A 17,718-nucleotide genomic window follows, 5' to 3' on the forward strand; every position below is an offset into this window, starting at 1 on the left:
TCTTGAGCCTCCCTAACTCTCACTCATATCATTACCAGCCTTTCCCTACTTCTGGATCTCTCCCTATATTCGGACCCTCCACCTTATCCCACATGCCACTCCATCGCTGGCTCCTCCTCCACCACATCTCTGACTCGAACCTCAACCCCTGATCCCAATCCCAACTTTGATCTAAATTCCATTCCTGAACCTTACTCCACCCCCAACTTCAAACCTAATGAAGCTTTTCCCAAATGTTTTCTTCTAAGAGTTTAACCATTTTAGCTCTCACATTTAGGTCTCCAATCCATTTTGATTGTAAGGTGTAAGGTGTAAGGTGTAAGGTAAAAGACTGATTTCATTGTTGTGCATGTGGATTTCTAGTTTTCTCAGCACCCTTTGTTGAAAGACTATCCTTTCCCCATTAAATAATCTTGGCATCATTGTTGAAAATCATTTGATCATTTATGCTTAGGTTTATTTCCGAGCTATTTATTCTCAGGTTCATTTTATCCTTTGGCTTCATCAGCCTAGATGTGTTAGGCTTTTTACCGCATTGTCACAAAAATCCTGCCTCAGCACCACACATCATATCCTATAACCATATTTAAAGGCAAGACCCAAGATAGTGTGTCCCTTTTTTATTTTTTATTTATTTATATTTTTGTTAATCCTTACCTGAGGATTTTTTTATTATTATTATTATTTTTTTTTTTTTTTAGAGAGAGTGGAAGGAAGAGTGGGAAAGAGAGAGTAGGGAAAGAGAGAGAGAAGGAGAGAGAAACATCTATGTGAGAGAGACACATCAACTGACTGCCTCCCGCACAACCAGCGCTGGGGATAGAACCTGCAACCCAGGTATACTCCCTAGACCAGGAGCCAAATCAGAGACATTCTGGTCCACAGGCCAAGACTCTAACCACTGAACCAAACCGGCCAGGACTGTCTCTCCTTTTAAATCAGAAATATTTCCCAGGAGTCTCCAGCCCCAGCAGACTCCTCTAAAGCAATGATGTACTGAAGTCAGTTTGTACCTGCTTATGAAAACAGATCATTACGTTTTCTAGAATTTTGTGAACCGATTGCTAAATATCACCACCCTTAAAATTACTACGGTAGAAGATTTATAACATGGAACTTGGCGAATGCTACAAATCAGGATTTTCCCTCCAGGAGACTGGTTAATCAGCACACTCTTGCCTAAAAGTCATCCTAGCAGAACTGGATGATATGGCCATTCCTAGCTCAAGGGCGTCATAGAAGTGAGTCTCTGTCATTTCCAGCCTACCTCAAGGGAAGCAGACTTTGCTAGCAAGCAAGGAACATCTCAGAGGACAGAGGGCTATGGGCTGAGTGGTAGGATGGACAGAGTCCTAGCAGCTGACATAGTAATTATAGTAAGGGGTGGGGCGCCAGGGCAAGCTTTCTGAACCATACAATGGGCCCTGATAAGCTCGTGGCTTCAGCAACTTCCTGCGACCACAATGAGGACCCGTCTTGACACAGAGGCTGTGAATAGCCAGTGGACATGTAGTTTGGGTGCTGATGGGAGGGGAGGAGCCCTGTGGGGCTGAAAAGGGGCAGGGGTCTTAGAGGGTAGTAGAAGTGTGCCCTGAAGAAGAGCCAACAAAGGAAGGCCTGCCGTCCTTGGCCAAGAACTCCTTGCTGATCAGGCCATGGATGGCCATGATCTTGAGAAGACCATGGCGAAACTTCTGGCCAATGAAGGCATAGATGAGGGGATTGAGGCAGCTGTGGAAGAAGCCCAGAATCTCAGTGGCATCCAGGGCCCGGTCAATGTCTTTTCGGCGGTCACAGGTCTCCTTGATCGCCCCGATCCTCATGAGGCTGTCTGATATCAGCACCAGATTGTAGGGCAGCCAGCAGAACAGGAAGACGAGCACGACAGCAAAGATGACCCGCATGGCCCGGTGCTTCTGCCCCATGTGGGCCTGAAATAGCGTGCGCAGTGTGAGCCCATAGCAGAACAGCATGACCAGCAGTGGCAGAAGGAAGCCAACAGTCTGGGGCAGGAATCGCATCACCATGCGCCATTTTGTTGTATTGGCACCTAGGCCCTCCTAACAGACTGGGCTGGAATTAGGCGGGTGGATGGCTCTGTGGAAGACAAAGATGGCCAGAGACAGGATCAGGGATAGGGCCCAGATGCTTATGCATATGAACTTGACCCAATGCTGCTTCTGAGTCAATGTACGTGTGGCATGAACAATGGCCAGGTAGTGGTCCACACTGATGTAGGCCAGTAGTAGAATTCCACTGTAGAAGTTGACTTCCTTCAAGAGTGAGACCACCTTACACAAGGCTGTGCCAAAGATCCAGCCCTTTGCCTTGGAGACAGCCCGGATAGGCAAGGTCAGGGCGAAGAGCAGCTTGGCCATGGCCAGGTTCAGCAAGGAGATATCAGTTACAGAGTTGCTGACCTAGATGTATAAGACAACCAGCATCACCAGGGAGTTTCCCAGCAGGCTCAACAGGAAGATCAGGGCATAGATAACAACCAAAACATACTTGTTGAGTGTCTCAGTGTCCATGAGTCAGAGGCTATCATATTTTTCTGTAGGTTATGTGCTGGTGAATTTTCAAACTCATCCCATGTATATTCCATGAAGAAAGTCAAGGTTTGATCTAGTTGAAAGATTAGGAAAGAATTATAATTCAGACTCAAGCCACTCTCATCAAGAATGTGAGAACATTTGGCCAGTGTGGCTCAGTGGAGGAGCGTCATCCCATGCACCGAGAGGTTGCTGGTTTGATTCCCAGTCAGGGCATGTGCCCAGGTTGTGAGCTTGATCCCCAGTATGGGGCGTGCAGGAGGCAGCTGATCGATGTTTCTCTCTCACTGATGTTTCTGTCTTTCTCCTCCTCTTCCTCCCTCTCTATCTAAAAAGTCAATTTAAAAAAAAAAGTTTTTTAATTTTTTTTTAAATGTGAGAACAGTTACTGGGATATCTTTTGCTTCTCTGTTGGTTTGGCAACCAGAGTTCCCTTTCTTCACCTCCATCTTGGACTTCCTTGGAGGTCAGTGTCACCTGGCAGTGTTGTCAACCTTTCATAACTCTGGGGCCTGATCTGAGTGTGGGATGAGGTGAACTATAAGGAAAAAACCTTAGCCAATGGTCAGCCCTACAACTGCCTCAACTCCACCTATAATTCCACCACTGCCCTCTCTTTAGCCTTCTTCGTCCTCAGCATGTCTTCACACTCAAATGGGAGGACCAGGTTGGTCTTGGACATTCAGGAGAGGCTAATGTTAAGCAAAATAGAAGTAGGCAAACCTGTCCCTGGATATCCCTTTCTGTGTTATTTCCCTTCTTATGTTGTTCCTGATTCTGTTTAACCTGCTCAAAATCTACAGAGGGAAAGAAATGGTAACAATGAAGCATTAAAGTGTATTTTAAGCTTTGTCTAAAGGAGCAATAAATGTTTTGGTCCTCTTTCTAAAGGAAGCGTAAGCTTTTGAGAGATGTCCCCATCTTGGTCCTTGAAATCACCTCCTAAACATCCACAGAACATTCAGCAGTTTTCAAATATCTTTTTTAACTGTGAAACACTTTGTTGAAGTAAAATCTTACCAGAAACCCAATATGTAAAATAGCCAAAGCCCCATCTGCTGGGGAGGGAAGGTGTGCTGCTGTCTCTACCCAGACAGCTGCTCGGGAGGTTCCCTGGACCCCCAACACCAGTCAGGGAACAGTCTGAAACCTTCGGAAAGTTACCAAGATCGGAAATAAGGATACCTTGAATCCAGTCCTGATTCTACCATTAATAATGTGTGTGACCTTGAGGGGGTCCTTTTACCTCTCTAGATTTCCATTTTCTAATCTGCAGTTTGAAGGAGGCAGAGCAGATAACTCCTGAGTTGTTTCCAGGGGTTCTGTTGAAGTCTATAACTTCATTCAGATCCACACATTTTAGTGTGTTTTCTCCTTCAGTACTAGTTTCACAGAAGACAAAGTCTTAGAGCAAAGCAATAAATACTAAATTGGGAAGATGTCAGCCTCTTCCTCGCAAAAGGGAGAAGTGTGAAAGGAGGAGGTAAGAAGGCTGTAGACTCCTGTCACCAAGTACAGCCTTGGATGAGGTCAGAACTGAGTACATGGTCACAAGGGAGGAGGCAAAGCCAACTGAGCAGAAATCTTCAGGTCTCAGAGAAATGGACGAATTTTCTAAAATACAGTCAAACTAAGTCTCCCCACCCCAAAGAATGTCCTGGCCCCCGGAGGAGGCTTCCTGCCGGAGGCACCAGCCATAAGAGCCTGAAGCTCAGAGACCAGAATGGCTTCATAGAGGGAATCTGATGAACCAAGAGAAATAGGGAAGCCAAATCATCGCCTCCTGTTTGAGCCCTGCCCATGCTTACATTTGGAGAACAGACTGAGCCAAGGGGTCACAGTCCTGTTAGAGACTCGCAGGGTCCATATGTCCAAGCAGGGGTCCCAGGCATGAAGATGGAGTTAAAAGTTATTATCTGAATTTTCCACTCTGTGGATGACTATTTTTATTCTCTTCCTTTTCTAGTATTTATTTCCACTTGTTTATTCCTTACATTCCCTAGCAGACCTCCTTTGAAAGCTTCCACTTGCCTGACGCAAATAAAGGGGGAAGGATTTGACTTTTTACAGTAGAGACTTCAGAAGGAGTCCACTGGAGGAAGGCTCCCAGGAGCCCTCCACCTAGGAGAAATTCTGGGGCAGTCTGGTGGGAAAGACTGTACTTAAGCTGTGTTTGCACAAAAAGCATACAATTTTTACTTATACTGTAAACTTCTTTGGGGTGGCCTGGGGGCTGGTGGAGAATTAACCCCACTCCACATCCAGCCACCCCTTGCACAACCACTGCCAACAACTGGTTTATTAGAATGGCCCTGGGGCTGGGGGCATGGGCCAGCTGGAGTCTGGCTGGACAACAGGGGGACCGTCAGAGCTGGGGCAATCAGTGAATGGAGGAGGTGGGGTTCGTGTCATTCTGCTCCTCTCTCAGTACTGAAGGATGGCTTTGCTGGGAACCTGCCTCAGCTGCCCCCAGCAGTTAATGTCTGTCCCCGGGCTTTACACCTCTGGTATTGTAATCACTTCTCCAATATAACAGGAACCCTACTGTACTGCAATACTGTGTTTACCAGTCAGCTTTTCCCACTAGACCATGGACTGCTAGAGCGCAGGGACCCCCTCCGAGTCAGCTTCGGATCCTCTGCCAGGGGACAAAGAAGTGCTCAAACCCATGGTTGTGCTGTAAAATGACACCAGACACATCGCCTATGATTTATAGACTGTAGATTACCACCAGGATTCAGAGTGCCTGTCACTGTGGGCACACAGTCATACCTAAGGTGTGCCTGAGAGCTTCACTTCCATACAGCCAGACTGCTCTCTCTGGCATTGTTCTTTCCCGGTCATTCTCTACTGTTTAAAGTTAGCGCCAATCTGTTTGAGTGTAAATTATGCCCCTGACCAGTAAATGCCAAAGTTATCACTGGTGCCTACAATTCTGCCCTTGGCAAGCATATTTTTTCAGCTAAGTCTCCACCTGCATTCTCTTGTCATTTTTAAATAGTAGCAGAATGTGTAGGAGACCATTGCCTGGGTCTACCCGTGCTTTGTTTTTACTACAGTGGGACTATTGTAATCTGATGCCTAGAATAGAAAGGAATTGAAGATGGAGAAGCCCCTAAAGGGGGTGGACATTCCCCTATTAATCATCCAGGGAAAAGATAGCTCCTGAGGCAGAAAGTGGTGACTGGACGCCGGAGAAAGCAGACTATACAGTCTGGGGCCTACGCGGCAAAACGCCTGCAGGTAGGTAGTCCAGTCAAGCTGCGGCTACAGGGAAAGAGAGTGTTTGCCACAAGGGGGCAGCAGTCACTGGATGGGAAGCCTTGCAAGGGACCCACTGAGAAAGCCCAGGACAAGAACAGCCATATCTTTTCGGTTTGAGCAGTCATATCTTCGTATCTATTTTTAAGCCCCTCTTGGTTATAATTCCCCTCTGCTTTTCCTAAGCCCTCAGTCCAGTCGGTTCAGCACTCCAGTCTATTTGGACTAATGACCGAGGTATTAGGGAAGAGTCTGGTGCTCCCTCCAGCCTGAATAGTAAAGGAGAAGCAGCCCCTCTGGAGGAGCAACAGGAGTAGCTCAGGTCTCCAGTGGGAAGACCATCAGGAGAGCAAGAGTTGAAAAGAATCTTTGCCTTCCTGGTAGGAAAGAACACTTCACTGAGGAGGAGGAAGGCACGTACACGTGAACATATGGGATGTTTACCCACTTGACAATGTTCCGGCAAGTCTACCCACCACTCTCCTCCATACCTCACTTCCCACTTCTGACTGCTCCCTCACACATGGATCCGTAATGTTCCTAACGGGAAAGCGTTTCTCCACCCTGCGCAGGACATCCAGTGCCGCCACACTGCTGCGACTGCGCAGCCTGAATGCCAATCTGTTGGCAAAATGTGGAGGCCTCTTCTCGTCACCCTGTTTTTAAAATGGCAGCTTCTGCCCAACCCGTGTGGCTCACTGATTGAGCATCGACCCATGCACCAAGAGGTCACCGTTCCTGGTCAGGACACATGCCCGGGGTTGTGGGCCAAATCCCCAGTGGGGGGCATGCAGGAGGCAGCCAATCCATGTTTCTTTCTCTCCTTTTCTCTCTTTAAAATCAATAAAGAAAAAATATTTTTAAATAAATAAATAAAATGGCAGCTTCTGCCCTGGCCAGTTTGACTCAGCGGTTAGAGCGTTGGCCTGTGAACTAAAGGGTCACCGGTTCGATTCTGGTCAAGGGCACATACCTGGGTTGCTGGTTCTATGCCCAGCCCAGTCGGGGTCATGCAAGAGACAACCAACCGATGTTTCTCTCTCTCATCCCTCCCTTCCTCCCTTCCACTCTACCTAAAAAAATCAATGGAAACATATCTTCAGGTGAGGATTAAAATAATAATAAATAAATAAATAAAATGGCAGCTTCTATGCAAGACTATGTGAATGGCACAGTGTGGCTGTGAGTATCTACTTCACCCTGTGTCAGCTTTAATGCGGGCATCAGCATCTCTTCACATCCCTGCAGAAGAATCCACTTAAACTTGAGGCAAGGGGCGGGGGGGGAGGAGTCACCCCTCTCCCAAGGATTACTCCCATTGCCACATAAGAGGTTCAAGGACAAGGAGATCTACTCAGAGCCAAGTTCAAGTTGGCTGTTTAATGACAGTAGGTAAAGCAAGTATGTAGTCTTGCTGCTGGACGTCATTTTGCTACCATAAATGACAAACCAGTGCAAGGACAAAACTAACATACGGAGTAAGGCAGAGCTGAGAGACTCACAGAGAAAAGGAGCCAGAGTCCTGAACAAACCATGCCCAGAGGTCTGTACTTTCCAGTTACATGAAGCAATAAATTCTCTTTGTTGTTGCCTGGCTGATGTGGCTCAGTGGGTTGAGTGTCAGTCCCATGGACTGAGAGGTCCTGGTTCGATTCACAGTCAAGGTACATGCCCGAGTTGCAGGCTTGATCCCCAGGTGGGGGCATGCAGGAGGCAGCTGATCCATGTTTCTATCTCTCTCTCCCCTTCTCTTTCTCTAAAAAATAAACAAACACTTTTTAAAATTCTCTTTGTTGTTAAGACCTATTCAAGTTAAGTTTTCTGTTACCTCCAGGCAACTGAGAGAGTTCTAGAAAAAGGTGGGAGCCAGAGAAGAACCTTGAAGGGTGAGCACATGAGAACCCATCTCAGGGCAGTCTCCTGAGTGAATCCAGAAATCCCTGCTTTGGAGTCAGACAGACCATAATTCAAACTGGCCCTCCTTTATTAGTTTATGGTCTTGGACAAGTTTGTTAACATGTGTCAAAATATTCTTATCCATAGACATGGGGAAAATAAAACTTGCCTCATGGAACTGTTGTGATGATGAAATGGGTAAGAGCACAGGCTCTAGAGCCAAACCACCCACCTCCATGCGAATCCAGCTCCGTCCCATGGCCAGTATGCCCACAGGAAGATTAGACACTTGCTCTGGGCCTCAGTTTTCTCATCTGTAAAATGAGAAGGAAAAGGGCACCTAGATATGAAAATCAATGAGTTAATTCAGGAAAAGTGCTTAGCACAGCGTCTCACAGATAATAAATGTTCAGTCACTTTTAGCTGTCTTTATACACAAACTCCATGGTCCTTTCGCGTGTACCAAACTCACTAAGCAATGCAGAAGTTGCCCCTGCAATCCCACGTAATGTGAGGGAAGGAAGAAACGAAGGGAGGGAGGGAGGGAGGACAACGTTTATCACAGGATTGTTTATAATAATAAAATTGGGTAATTTCTGTGTCCTTCAAAAACATTTATACAAATTATAGTAGAGTTATAGCATGGAAGAAAGAAAAGCAAAAGAAAGATGGATTCTATTTCTAGAGACTGGGAGACCCACAGTGACGTGCTTTCTGTTTATTGTGCCTCCAGACTCTGGGAAATAACACCAGGGCTGTAAAAAAAAGAAAAATAAAGACATAGAGCATAAGACCTCTAGGTATACTGGAAAACAACTGAGATAAAGCAAAGAAGAAAAAAAGAATCCAGTCCTGGTGGCCAGGGACTGCAGTTGCAAGAAAAGTCCAGTAGAGGACAGCATTATCCTCAAATCAAACCAAGCAACTGGTTGGGGGCCATGCAATAATCCAGGTGAAAATAACCCTGTACATCATAGAAGTTGGATTAGGCAGCCACCATCTTGCATTTAACAACAACTTTGAAACTTTGCGAATCTTTTTCATTCTCCCCTTAAAGTCCTTCCAGGTTAGATTTGAGCAAGTGCCTGAGTATGGGTGCAGTTTGAGATGAGCAGTTGAAGTTTATCATCCACAGCACTCAACTAATCAGTGCTTTCAAGCACTTAATAGTCCTGTCCCTGTGGCCATCCCCCTTTTCCAGCCCACGGACACTTCCTCCAGAGAAGTGTGAACCCGCACCTGCAAACAGCACCTTTGGATTCTCTCAGCAAAGCAATGAAAAGGTATGGTTCAGAGAAAAGAAAATCTTTCTAGTTTTCTTCTAGCTCAGTTTTTGGTTCTCCAGCTCGGGCTGCCATCACAAAACACTGTGGACTCCGCTTAAGCGACAGATATTTATCTCTCACAGTTCTGGAGGCTGGAGGTCTGAGATCAGTGTGCCGGCAAGGCTGGGTTCTTGGTGAGGGCTCTCCTTCTGGCTTGCAGACAGCTGCCTTCTATGCAGCTGTTTCTTCACATGGTACAGAGAGAGATGGAGTTCTAGTGTCTTCCTCTTCTTATACATTAATATCATCATGGGGCCTCACCATCATGACTTCATCTAAACCTAACTGCCTCCCAAAGGCCCCACACCCAGAAACCATGACATTGGGGGTTGGGGCTTCAATGCATGGATTTTGAGGAAGCACAAACATTCAGTCCATAATAAGCACCACCTCACAATTTGGGTAGAATGAGTTCCTTCCCCTACAGCACTCTCTTCCATATTCATGAGGCAAGGTTCTTGCAAGTTCCAACAAACTTCTGTCTATAATGGAGGCTTGCTGCCCTGGCCTGCTTGGCTCAGTGGTTAGAGCGTCGGCCTGCGGTCCACAGAGACCGGGGTTTGGTTCCCGCTGAAGGCATGTTGCCTCGGTTGCAATTTGTCCCTAGCCCTTGTTGGGTCATGCTGGTGGCGGCCACTTGATGTGTCCCTTTCGCTTCGATGTCTCTCTCTCTCTCTCTCTCTCTCTCTCTCTCTCTCTCTCTCTCCCTCCCTCCCACTCTATCTGAACAAAAAATGGGAGAGTGGCCCTGGCCGGTTTGGCTCAGCGGTTAGAGCGTCGGCCTGCGGTCCTGAGAGACCCGGGTTCGGTTCCCGCTAAGGGCACGTACCTCGGTTGCAGTTTGTCCCTGGCCCTGGTTGGGTCGTGTGGGTGGCAGCCACTCGATGTGTCCCTTTCACGTCGATGTTTCTCTCTCTCTCTCTCCCTCCCACACTCTATCTAAACAAACAAACAAAAAATGAAAAAAAAAAAAAAATGGGAGAGTGTCCTCGGGTGAGGATAAAAAATAAATAAATAAAAATGTAATGGAGGCTTGCTTATTTTCTCTTACACGGAGCCAACTGCTTCAAGCTCTACCCTACGTGGCCCAACCAGCATAATCAACAGTCTGTCTGACGGCCATGGCTGCCAAAGTAGGATCCTTGGTTGCAGTAAAAACAAACTGTACAAATAGTTACCTGGGAGTGGAGGAGTTGGAGATGGGAACTGGGCTGGGAGGAGAGAGGTGGGAAGAAGACTTTTCATTCGTGGCTTGAAATATTTTATTTTTTTATACATGCGACTGGTTCCTATTATATATTTTAAGTATAAAATCTAATCTTAGAATGTTAACAACGAATAACTTAAACATGGGGTGGAGGAGATGAGGTGTGCTGAGCACCCTCCTTTGAGCTCCGGTGTCTGCAATTGACCGTCTTCTGGCGACTCTGCCTCAACTTTCACCCAGAGAGCCAAGGAGGCTTTCAGCCAATTCCAGGAAGCATCTGGCTGGGCCCGGGGTTAGAAACCTGTTATTCCTCTTCATTCCCTCCACTGCAGACTCTTGACTCCAAATCAGCTCACCTTGGACTTTCTTGGTCCTTGTCTCTTTCCTGTCACTGGTCTGTCTAGCTGCCTACACACTCAGTCCCTCCACTGCATCCGAGGGCATCCTGGCATCTCCTCATCTCCTAGTTGGCCCTGTCCGCCTGAATTGTTTCCAGATGCGATTCCAGATAGCGCCACGACTGGGCTTCTCCACCCTCCTAGGCACCAAGGCAACATCACGCCCTGGATTTTAATCTAGGCCTGGCAGTGAACTCTGATTACCTTGCATTGACTATTAAAACCTGCTCATGTGCCCTGGGAACACCCCCATTTTCTTTCATTTAAAATAAGGGCTTTAGCCCTGAACAGTTTGGCTCAGCGATTGAGCATCGGCCTGCGGATCAGAGAGTCCCGGGTTCGGTTCCCGCTAGGAGCACATACCACAAAAAAATAAATAAAGGGCTTTAAAAAATAATAATAAATAAGGGCTTTGACTTCTACTTGACTATACCTAGAGGCAGCTTCCTGCTGAAATTACTTCTCCTAGTCTCAAAGCCAGGGATGCAGTCAGCCTGCAGGTGAGTTTCTTCAGCTGCATAAGATTGGTTTCTTTTTTTTTTTTTTTTTTTTTTTATCCTCACCCTAGGATATTTTTCCATTTTTTGTACAGATAGAGTGGGAGGGAGAGAGAGGAAGGGAGAGAGAGAGAGAAACATCGACGTGAAGGGACACATCGAGTGGCTGCCACCCGCACGACCAACCAGGGCCGGGGACAAACTGCAACCGAAGTACGTGCCCTTAGCGGGAACCGAACCCAGGTCTCTCCAGACCACAGGCCGACGCTCTAACCGCTGAGCCAAACTGGCCAGGGCTAAGATTGGTTTCTTTGTTTGTTTGCTCATTTCAATTCAAATTGGTTCTCACCCTGGCCAATGTAGCTCAGTTGGTTGGAGCATCATCCAGTACACGAAAAGGTAGCAGGTTTGATTCTTGGTCAGGGCATATACCCAGGTGGCAGGTTCAATCCCCGGTCAGGGCCCGTGCAGGAAGCAACTGATTGATGTTTCTCTCTCTTTCTCTCTCTCTCTCTCTAAAACCAATTTTAAAATTTTGGTTCTCAACATTTTAAAACTTAGACTTTTTCATATAAAAAAATCTGGGTTTTGCCCTGGCCAGTTTGACTCTGGTTGGAGCAACAGCCCACGGACCAAAAAGTCATGGGTTCAATTCCAGTCAAGGGCAAGTACCTCGGTTGCAGTTCGATCCCCGACCCTGGTTGGGGTTGTGCAGGAGGCAACCAATTGGTGTGTCTCTCTCACACCATTGTTTCTCTTCCTCCCTCCCTCCCACTCTATCTGAAAATCAATGGAAAAGTATGCTTGGGTGAGGATTTAAAAAAAAATCTGAGTGTCAATATCCTCAGCTAAAGTTGGTTCAGAGAAGAGGTCCTAGAAACAAAGCTACATTCACACCATTATTGGATTCTCCCAAAAACACCAAAGCAACTAAATGGGGAGAAGAAACTTTTATCAACAAAATGGTGCTGGAATAACTAAATATGAGAAAAATACAAATTTTGACCCTTTTATGGCACACGAACATTATTTTGAAGTGACTCATGGGCCTAAATGTAAAAACTAAAACTGTAAAGCTTTTAGAGAAAAACACGAATGTGTATCTTCATAACTTTGGGTTAAGCTAAATGTTTCTTAGACAAATCAAAGAATACAAAAAACATTTTTAAATGTTTGGACTAATTAGACTTTATTAAAATCAGAAATTTCTGCTCATCACAAACACACCATTTATTTTATTTTATTTTTTTAATCCTCCCCCGAGGACATTTTTGCATTTATCTTCAGATAGAGTGGGAGGGAGAGAGGTGGGAAGAGAGAGAGAGAGAGAGAGAGAGAAACATCGGCGTGAGACACATCAACTGGTTGCCACCCACATGGCCCCAGGGCAGGGACAAACTGCAACCAAGATACGTGTCCTTAGCGGGAACCAAACCAGGGTCTCTCTGGTCCGTGGGCCGACACTAACCTCTGAGCCAAACTGACCAGAGCAAACACGCTGTTTAAAACAGGAATAAACAAGCTAATGCCTGGGAGGCAGCACTGACTCAGTGGTGGTTAAAATCCATGGCTGGCTGAGGTCTCCCCAAGAGAGACCAGGGCATGAGAAGGGAAGAGGGCCATAGCTCCCAAATGCACTGATTTTCTCTTGTGATTCTCACACAAATCTGTAACTTGAATGTCTCACATCTTCTAGTCATGTTAAATTGTAATCAAGACATAAATTACATGCATAAAGTTTGAAAATAAACAAGCAGAAAACTAAACATTCCCTAGGTCTCCAAAACCCAGATGCATGACAGACTCAGGCTGTCTCCTGCCTTTAGACATAACCCAGGGCAGAGCTGACAGGTGACATTGACAGGCCCCAGAGGAAACTCCATCTCTCATGTATTTATTCCTTTTGTCCTCTTGGTGCTATTTAAGGAATAAACATTTCCCCTTTAAAGATAGTCCTCCTAAAAGAACAGAGATGGCATAAAGAATGTACTAGTTGCCAGAAAACCTGGCTTAGAGTCACATGAAGTTGGGCAATGTAACCACTCAGAGATTCTTTTTCCTCTTGTGTAAAGTAGGGATGATAAGTGCTGTAAAGAACAAGTGAGAGCCCTGGCAGGTTTGGCTCAGCAGTTAGAGCGTTGGCCGGAGAACCAAAGGGTCATGGGTTTGATTCCTGGTTGGAGGCGTGTACCTTGGTTACAGGTTCCATCCATGGCCTGGGTCAGGGTTGTGTGGGGTGGAGGAGGGGTAGGGGCAGCCAATCAATGTGTCTCTCTTGTATTGATGTTTCTCTCTCTCTCCCTCCTTCCATCCTTCCTCTCTAGCAAAAAAAATAAATGGAAAAGGTGAGAATTAATAACAACAACAAAAAAGAACAAATGAGAAAGCACTCTTAAAAATGTGTTCAAGCCCTGGCCGGTTTGGCTCAGTGGTTGGAGCATTGGCCTGCAACCAGAGAGTCCCGGGTTCGGTTCCCACTAGGGGCATGTACCAAAAAAAAAAAAAAATGTGTTCAAAACTCTGCCCGGCCGATGTGACTCAGTGGTTGAGCGTTGACCCATGTACCAAGAGGTCACCAGTTCAATTCCCAGTCAGGGCACATGTCTTGTGGGCCAAATCCCCAATAGGGGTCATGCAGGAGATGCCCAATTGATGTTCTCTCTCATCAATGTTTCTCTCTCTCTCTTTCCTTTTCCCTTCCTCTCTCTCTAAAAATCAATAAAGAAAAAAATGTTTTAATGTGTCCAAAACTATGTTCAGGGCTATAAAGAATAGAACCCCAACCCCACTAGCTCAAGTCGAAAGAGAGTTTATCGAAATGATACAACAGGTAATCTCAACAAACTCGCAGGAACAGGAAATGAAGTGCCGTTTGTCACCTAGGCATTGAAACTGAAAGCCCTCTGCCATATTCTCTTTGGGGCCATACGACTGCCACCTCAACTTCTCTCTCAGGTCTGCACAGTCCCACATGGTAGACACTGCCATTGTCTATCCACTACCCACTACCCTTCTTTCCTCACTCAGAAGACCTCAATTCAATGAGGGTGGTCTAAGCCAGTTATGACCATCTGTTTCCTCTCTTCCCCCTCCCTTACACCTAGCAGTGTATGTGGTTCTGGCAAGTGAGGCTTAAGGAGAAGAAGACTGCTAGGAACTCTGGGAATGCTCTTGCTTTTCCTGACAAAAAGCAAAGATGCTTGGTGTCACCTCTTCCTTTTTCTTCCTTCAGTTGTGATCACCAGAGCTGCAGCAGCCATGAGAAAAGGACCAAAAGAATCACGAAGATGCCTAGGCAGGTATGGCTCAGTGGCTTGGGCATCCTCCCATGAACTGAGAGTTCCGGGTTTGATTCCCAGTCAGGGCACACGCCCCGGGGTTGCAGGCTCAATGCCCACTAGGGGCCATGCAGGAGGCAGGTGATTCATATTTCTCTCTCACATTGATGTTTCTATTTCTCTCTCCCTTCCTCTCTCTCTAAATAAATCAATAAAAACATATTTTTTTTAAAAAGAATCACAAAGATGTCTCTCACCCTTGGACATTATTTATCCCTTGAACCAACATTAGTAGATGTTATGTGTAAAATAAAAACAAAACAAAACAAAACCCCTGTGTTTTTAAGTCACTATGAGTTAGGTTTTCGGTATTTAAGCTGGGGCCCCTCTTAACCAATAATGCTATCATCACATTTGGGATTTTCCAAACATCAGTTATCCTCAAACCATCTGTAATACTTTTGCCAGATCTACTTAAGTGCCATGTTCTTCTTTAAATTGATTCAATTTTATTAACTTAAATACCCACCTTAACCTTGTAGCTACCCTGTGCGAGGTTTTGTTTTTCTTTTTCTAATACCCATAAAACTAAATAGGTAACAATTAAAATTAAAACAGGTTTTCAAATTGGGGAGCACATCCACCTGCCAGGAGAATGGTGCACCCAGCTCCACGGGAAGTCCCCGCGCTCAGGACCCTCCCAGACCTGCCTGTGCATCTGGTGGTTCATTTGTATCCTCTATAATAAACTGATAAATGTAAGTAAAATAATAATTTTCAATTTTTGATTAAATTAAAGCAGATTTACCATATGCCAGCCCAAATCATCTCATTTTTACCAGTGGAGTATCCTGCAAAGCAAAACCAGCTCTGTCTCTGTGTCTCGAACTCCTGTTTCATATTCTCGGGAGGGAATGTTCCCGGTCAGGCTCTTCCCCTGAGCCACATGGTACATAACACCACACACGCCTTAAGGAACTCAGGGGAGATGAAGATAGTAGGCAGGGCTACCACAGTCATGCACAGGATGATCATGAAGAAGAAAATGATGATGCTGAAGAAGGAGGAAAAAATATCTTCAGGTGAGGATTTAAAAAAAATTTTTTTTAATGTGTATACGTGTTGCCCTCCTCTAAGAATTTATTTTAAGAAAATAATGGCCCAGCCAGTGTGGCTCAGTGGATTAAGCATCGTCCCATGGACTGAGAGGTCCTGGTTCGATTCCTGGTCAAGGCACAAGCCCAGGTATCAGGCTTGATCCCTGGTAGGGGATGTGCAGGAGGCAGCCAATTTATGTTTATCTCTCACATCAATGTTTCTCTCTCTCTAAAAAAAATCAATAAGAACATATTTTAAAATAAAAAAGGCAATGCACCTCTCTTTTTATACCAAAATGAGAGGTTCAACAAATGTGATCTTCCAAAGCAGGACAACCTTTTGGGAGGCATATTAAACCACATAAAATTTGCCCAGCCAGTGTGGCTCAGTGGTTGAGCATCGACCCATGCACCAAAAGATCGCCAGTTCAATTCCTGGTCAGGGCACATGCCCAGGTTGTGGGCCAAATCCCTAGTGGGGGCATGCAGGAGGCACCCAGTCGAGGTCTCTTTCATCGATATTTCTCTCTCTCTCTCTCTCTCTCTCTCTCTCTCTCTCTCCCCCTCTCTCTTCCTCTTTCTCTAAAATCAATAAAGAGGAAAAAATTAAAATAAATAAATTAACCATATAAAATTTAAATACCAAATAAAAAAGTCACTAATTTCCTGTAAATAGTACAACCCACTGCATATTCACATTCAGACTTTCAGATGACTATACTTAATGACAGTTCCTGGTTGACTCATCTCAGGTTTGGAGGTACATCTTGTACGTGTCTATGACAGGTTTTTAATTTTGATGTAGAACAGTTCATCATTGTTTCCTTTTGTGCTTTTAGTGTCAAGTCTAAGAATGTATTGCCAAATCCGAAGTCATGATTTTATGCTCATGTTTTCTTCTCATAGTTTTACAGTTTTGGCATTTATATTTCGGTTGTTGGTCCAATTTAATTTTTGTATTGGAATGAGTTAAGGGTACAACTTTACTCTTTTGCATGTAGTTTTTCCAATTGTCCCAGCACAATGTGTCCCATTGAATGGTCTTGGCATTCTTGTCAAAAATCAATTGGCCATAGATGTTGGGTTAATTGCTGGACTCTCAATTCTATTCCATCAGTCTATATATGTCTGTCTTTATTGCTGCAACATTGTAGTAAGTTTTGAAATCCAGAAGTATGAGTCTTCCAATTTTGTTTTTCTTTTTAAATATTGTTGATTACTGGGGCCCCTTGCAGTTTCCTATAAACTTTAAAGTTGTCTTTTCCTCTTCTGCATAAAAGGCCACTGGGATTTTTTTTTATTATTGTTGATTTATTGGGGTGGCATTCGTTAATAAAATTATATAGGTTTCAAGTGTACAATTCCATAATACATCATCTGTATATTGTATTGCGTGTTTACCACCTCAAGTCAAGTCTCCTTCCTTCATCATTTATCTCCCCTATATTCTCTTCTACCTCCCCCAAAACCCCCTCCCCTTCCCCTCTGGTAATCACCATAACGTTGCCTGTGTCTATGAGGTTTTTGTGGGGGATGGGGTTGCTTAATCCCTTCACCTTTTTCACCCAGTCCTGCAACCCACCCTCCCCTCTGACAGATGTCAATCTGTTCTCTGTCTATGAATCTATTTCTATTTTGTTAGTTTATTTTGTTCATTAGATTCCACATATGAGTGAAATCATGATACTTGTCTTTTTCTTACTGGCTAATTTCACTTAGCATAATGCTCTCCAGGTCCATCCATGTTGTTGCAAAGAATAAGATTTCCTTCTTTTTTGTGGCCAAGTAGTATTCCATTGTGTAAATGTACCACAGCTTAAGGCCATTGGAATTTTGATAAAGGGTGCATTGAGTCTATTGGTGCTTTGGGGAATATTACCATCTTAACATTATTTAGTCTCCCAATTCATGACCATGGAATGTTGTTCCAATGATTTAGGTCTTCTTTAATTTCTTTTAGCAATATTTTGTGGTTTTTAGTGTACAGATCTTTCACCTCCTTGGTTATACTTATTCCTAGGTAATTTATTGTTTTGATGGAATTGTTTTCTTCATTCCTTTTCAGATTGTTCCTTGCTAGGGTATAGAAAGAAATACTACTGATTTTTGTTATTGATCTTGAACCCTAAAACTTTGCTGAATTTATTTATTAGCTCTAGCAGGTTTTTGTGGATTCTGTGGGGTTTTCTTTATACAAAATTATGTCA

General features: G+C 44.8%; 1 protein-coding gene across 1 annotated transcript; it reads right to left on the minus strand.

The window, feature by feature from the left end:
- Nucleotides 1–1,568: 1,568 nt before the first annotated feature.
- Nucleotides 1,569–2,531, minus strand: LOC118625202 (C-X-C chemokine receptor type 2-like). The gene is given in 1 exon segment (XM_036253842.1): nt 1,569–2,531. A coding segment is annotated over 1 exon segment (963 nt).
- Between the last annotated feature and the right edge of the window lie 15,187 nt (nt 2,532–17,718).

Source organism: Molossus molossus, unplaced genomic scaffold (genome assembly GCF_014108415.1).
Source record: "Molossus molossus isolate mMolMol1 unplaced genomic scaffold, mMolMol1.p scaffold_m16_p_11, whole genome shotgun sequence".
Lineage (NCBI taxonomy): Eukaryota > Metazoa > Chordata > Mammalia > Chiroptera > Molossidae > Molossus > Molossus molossus.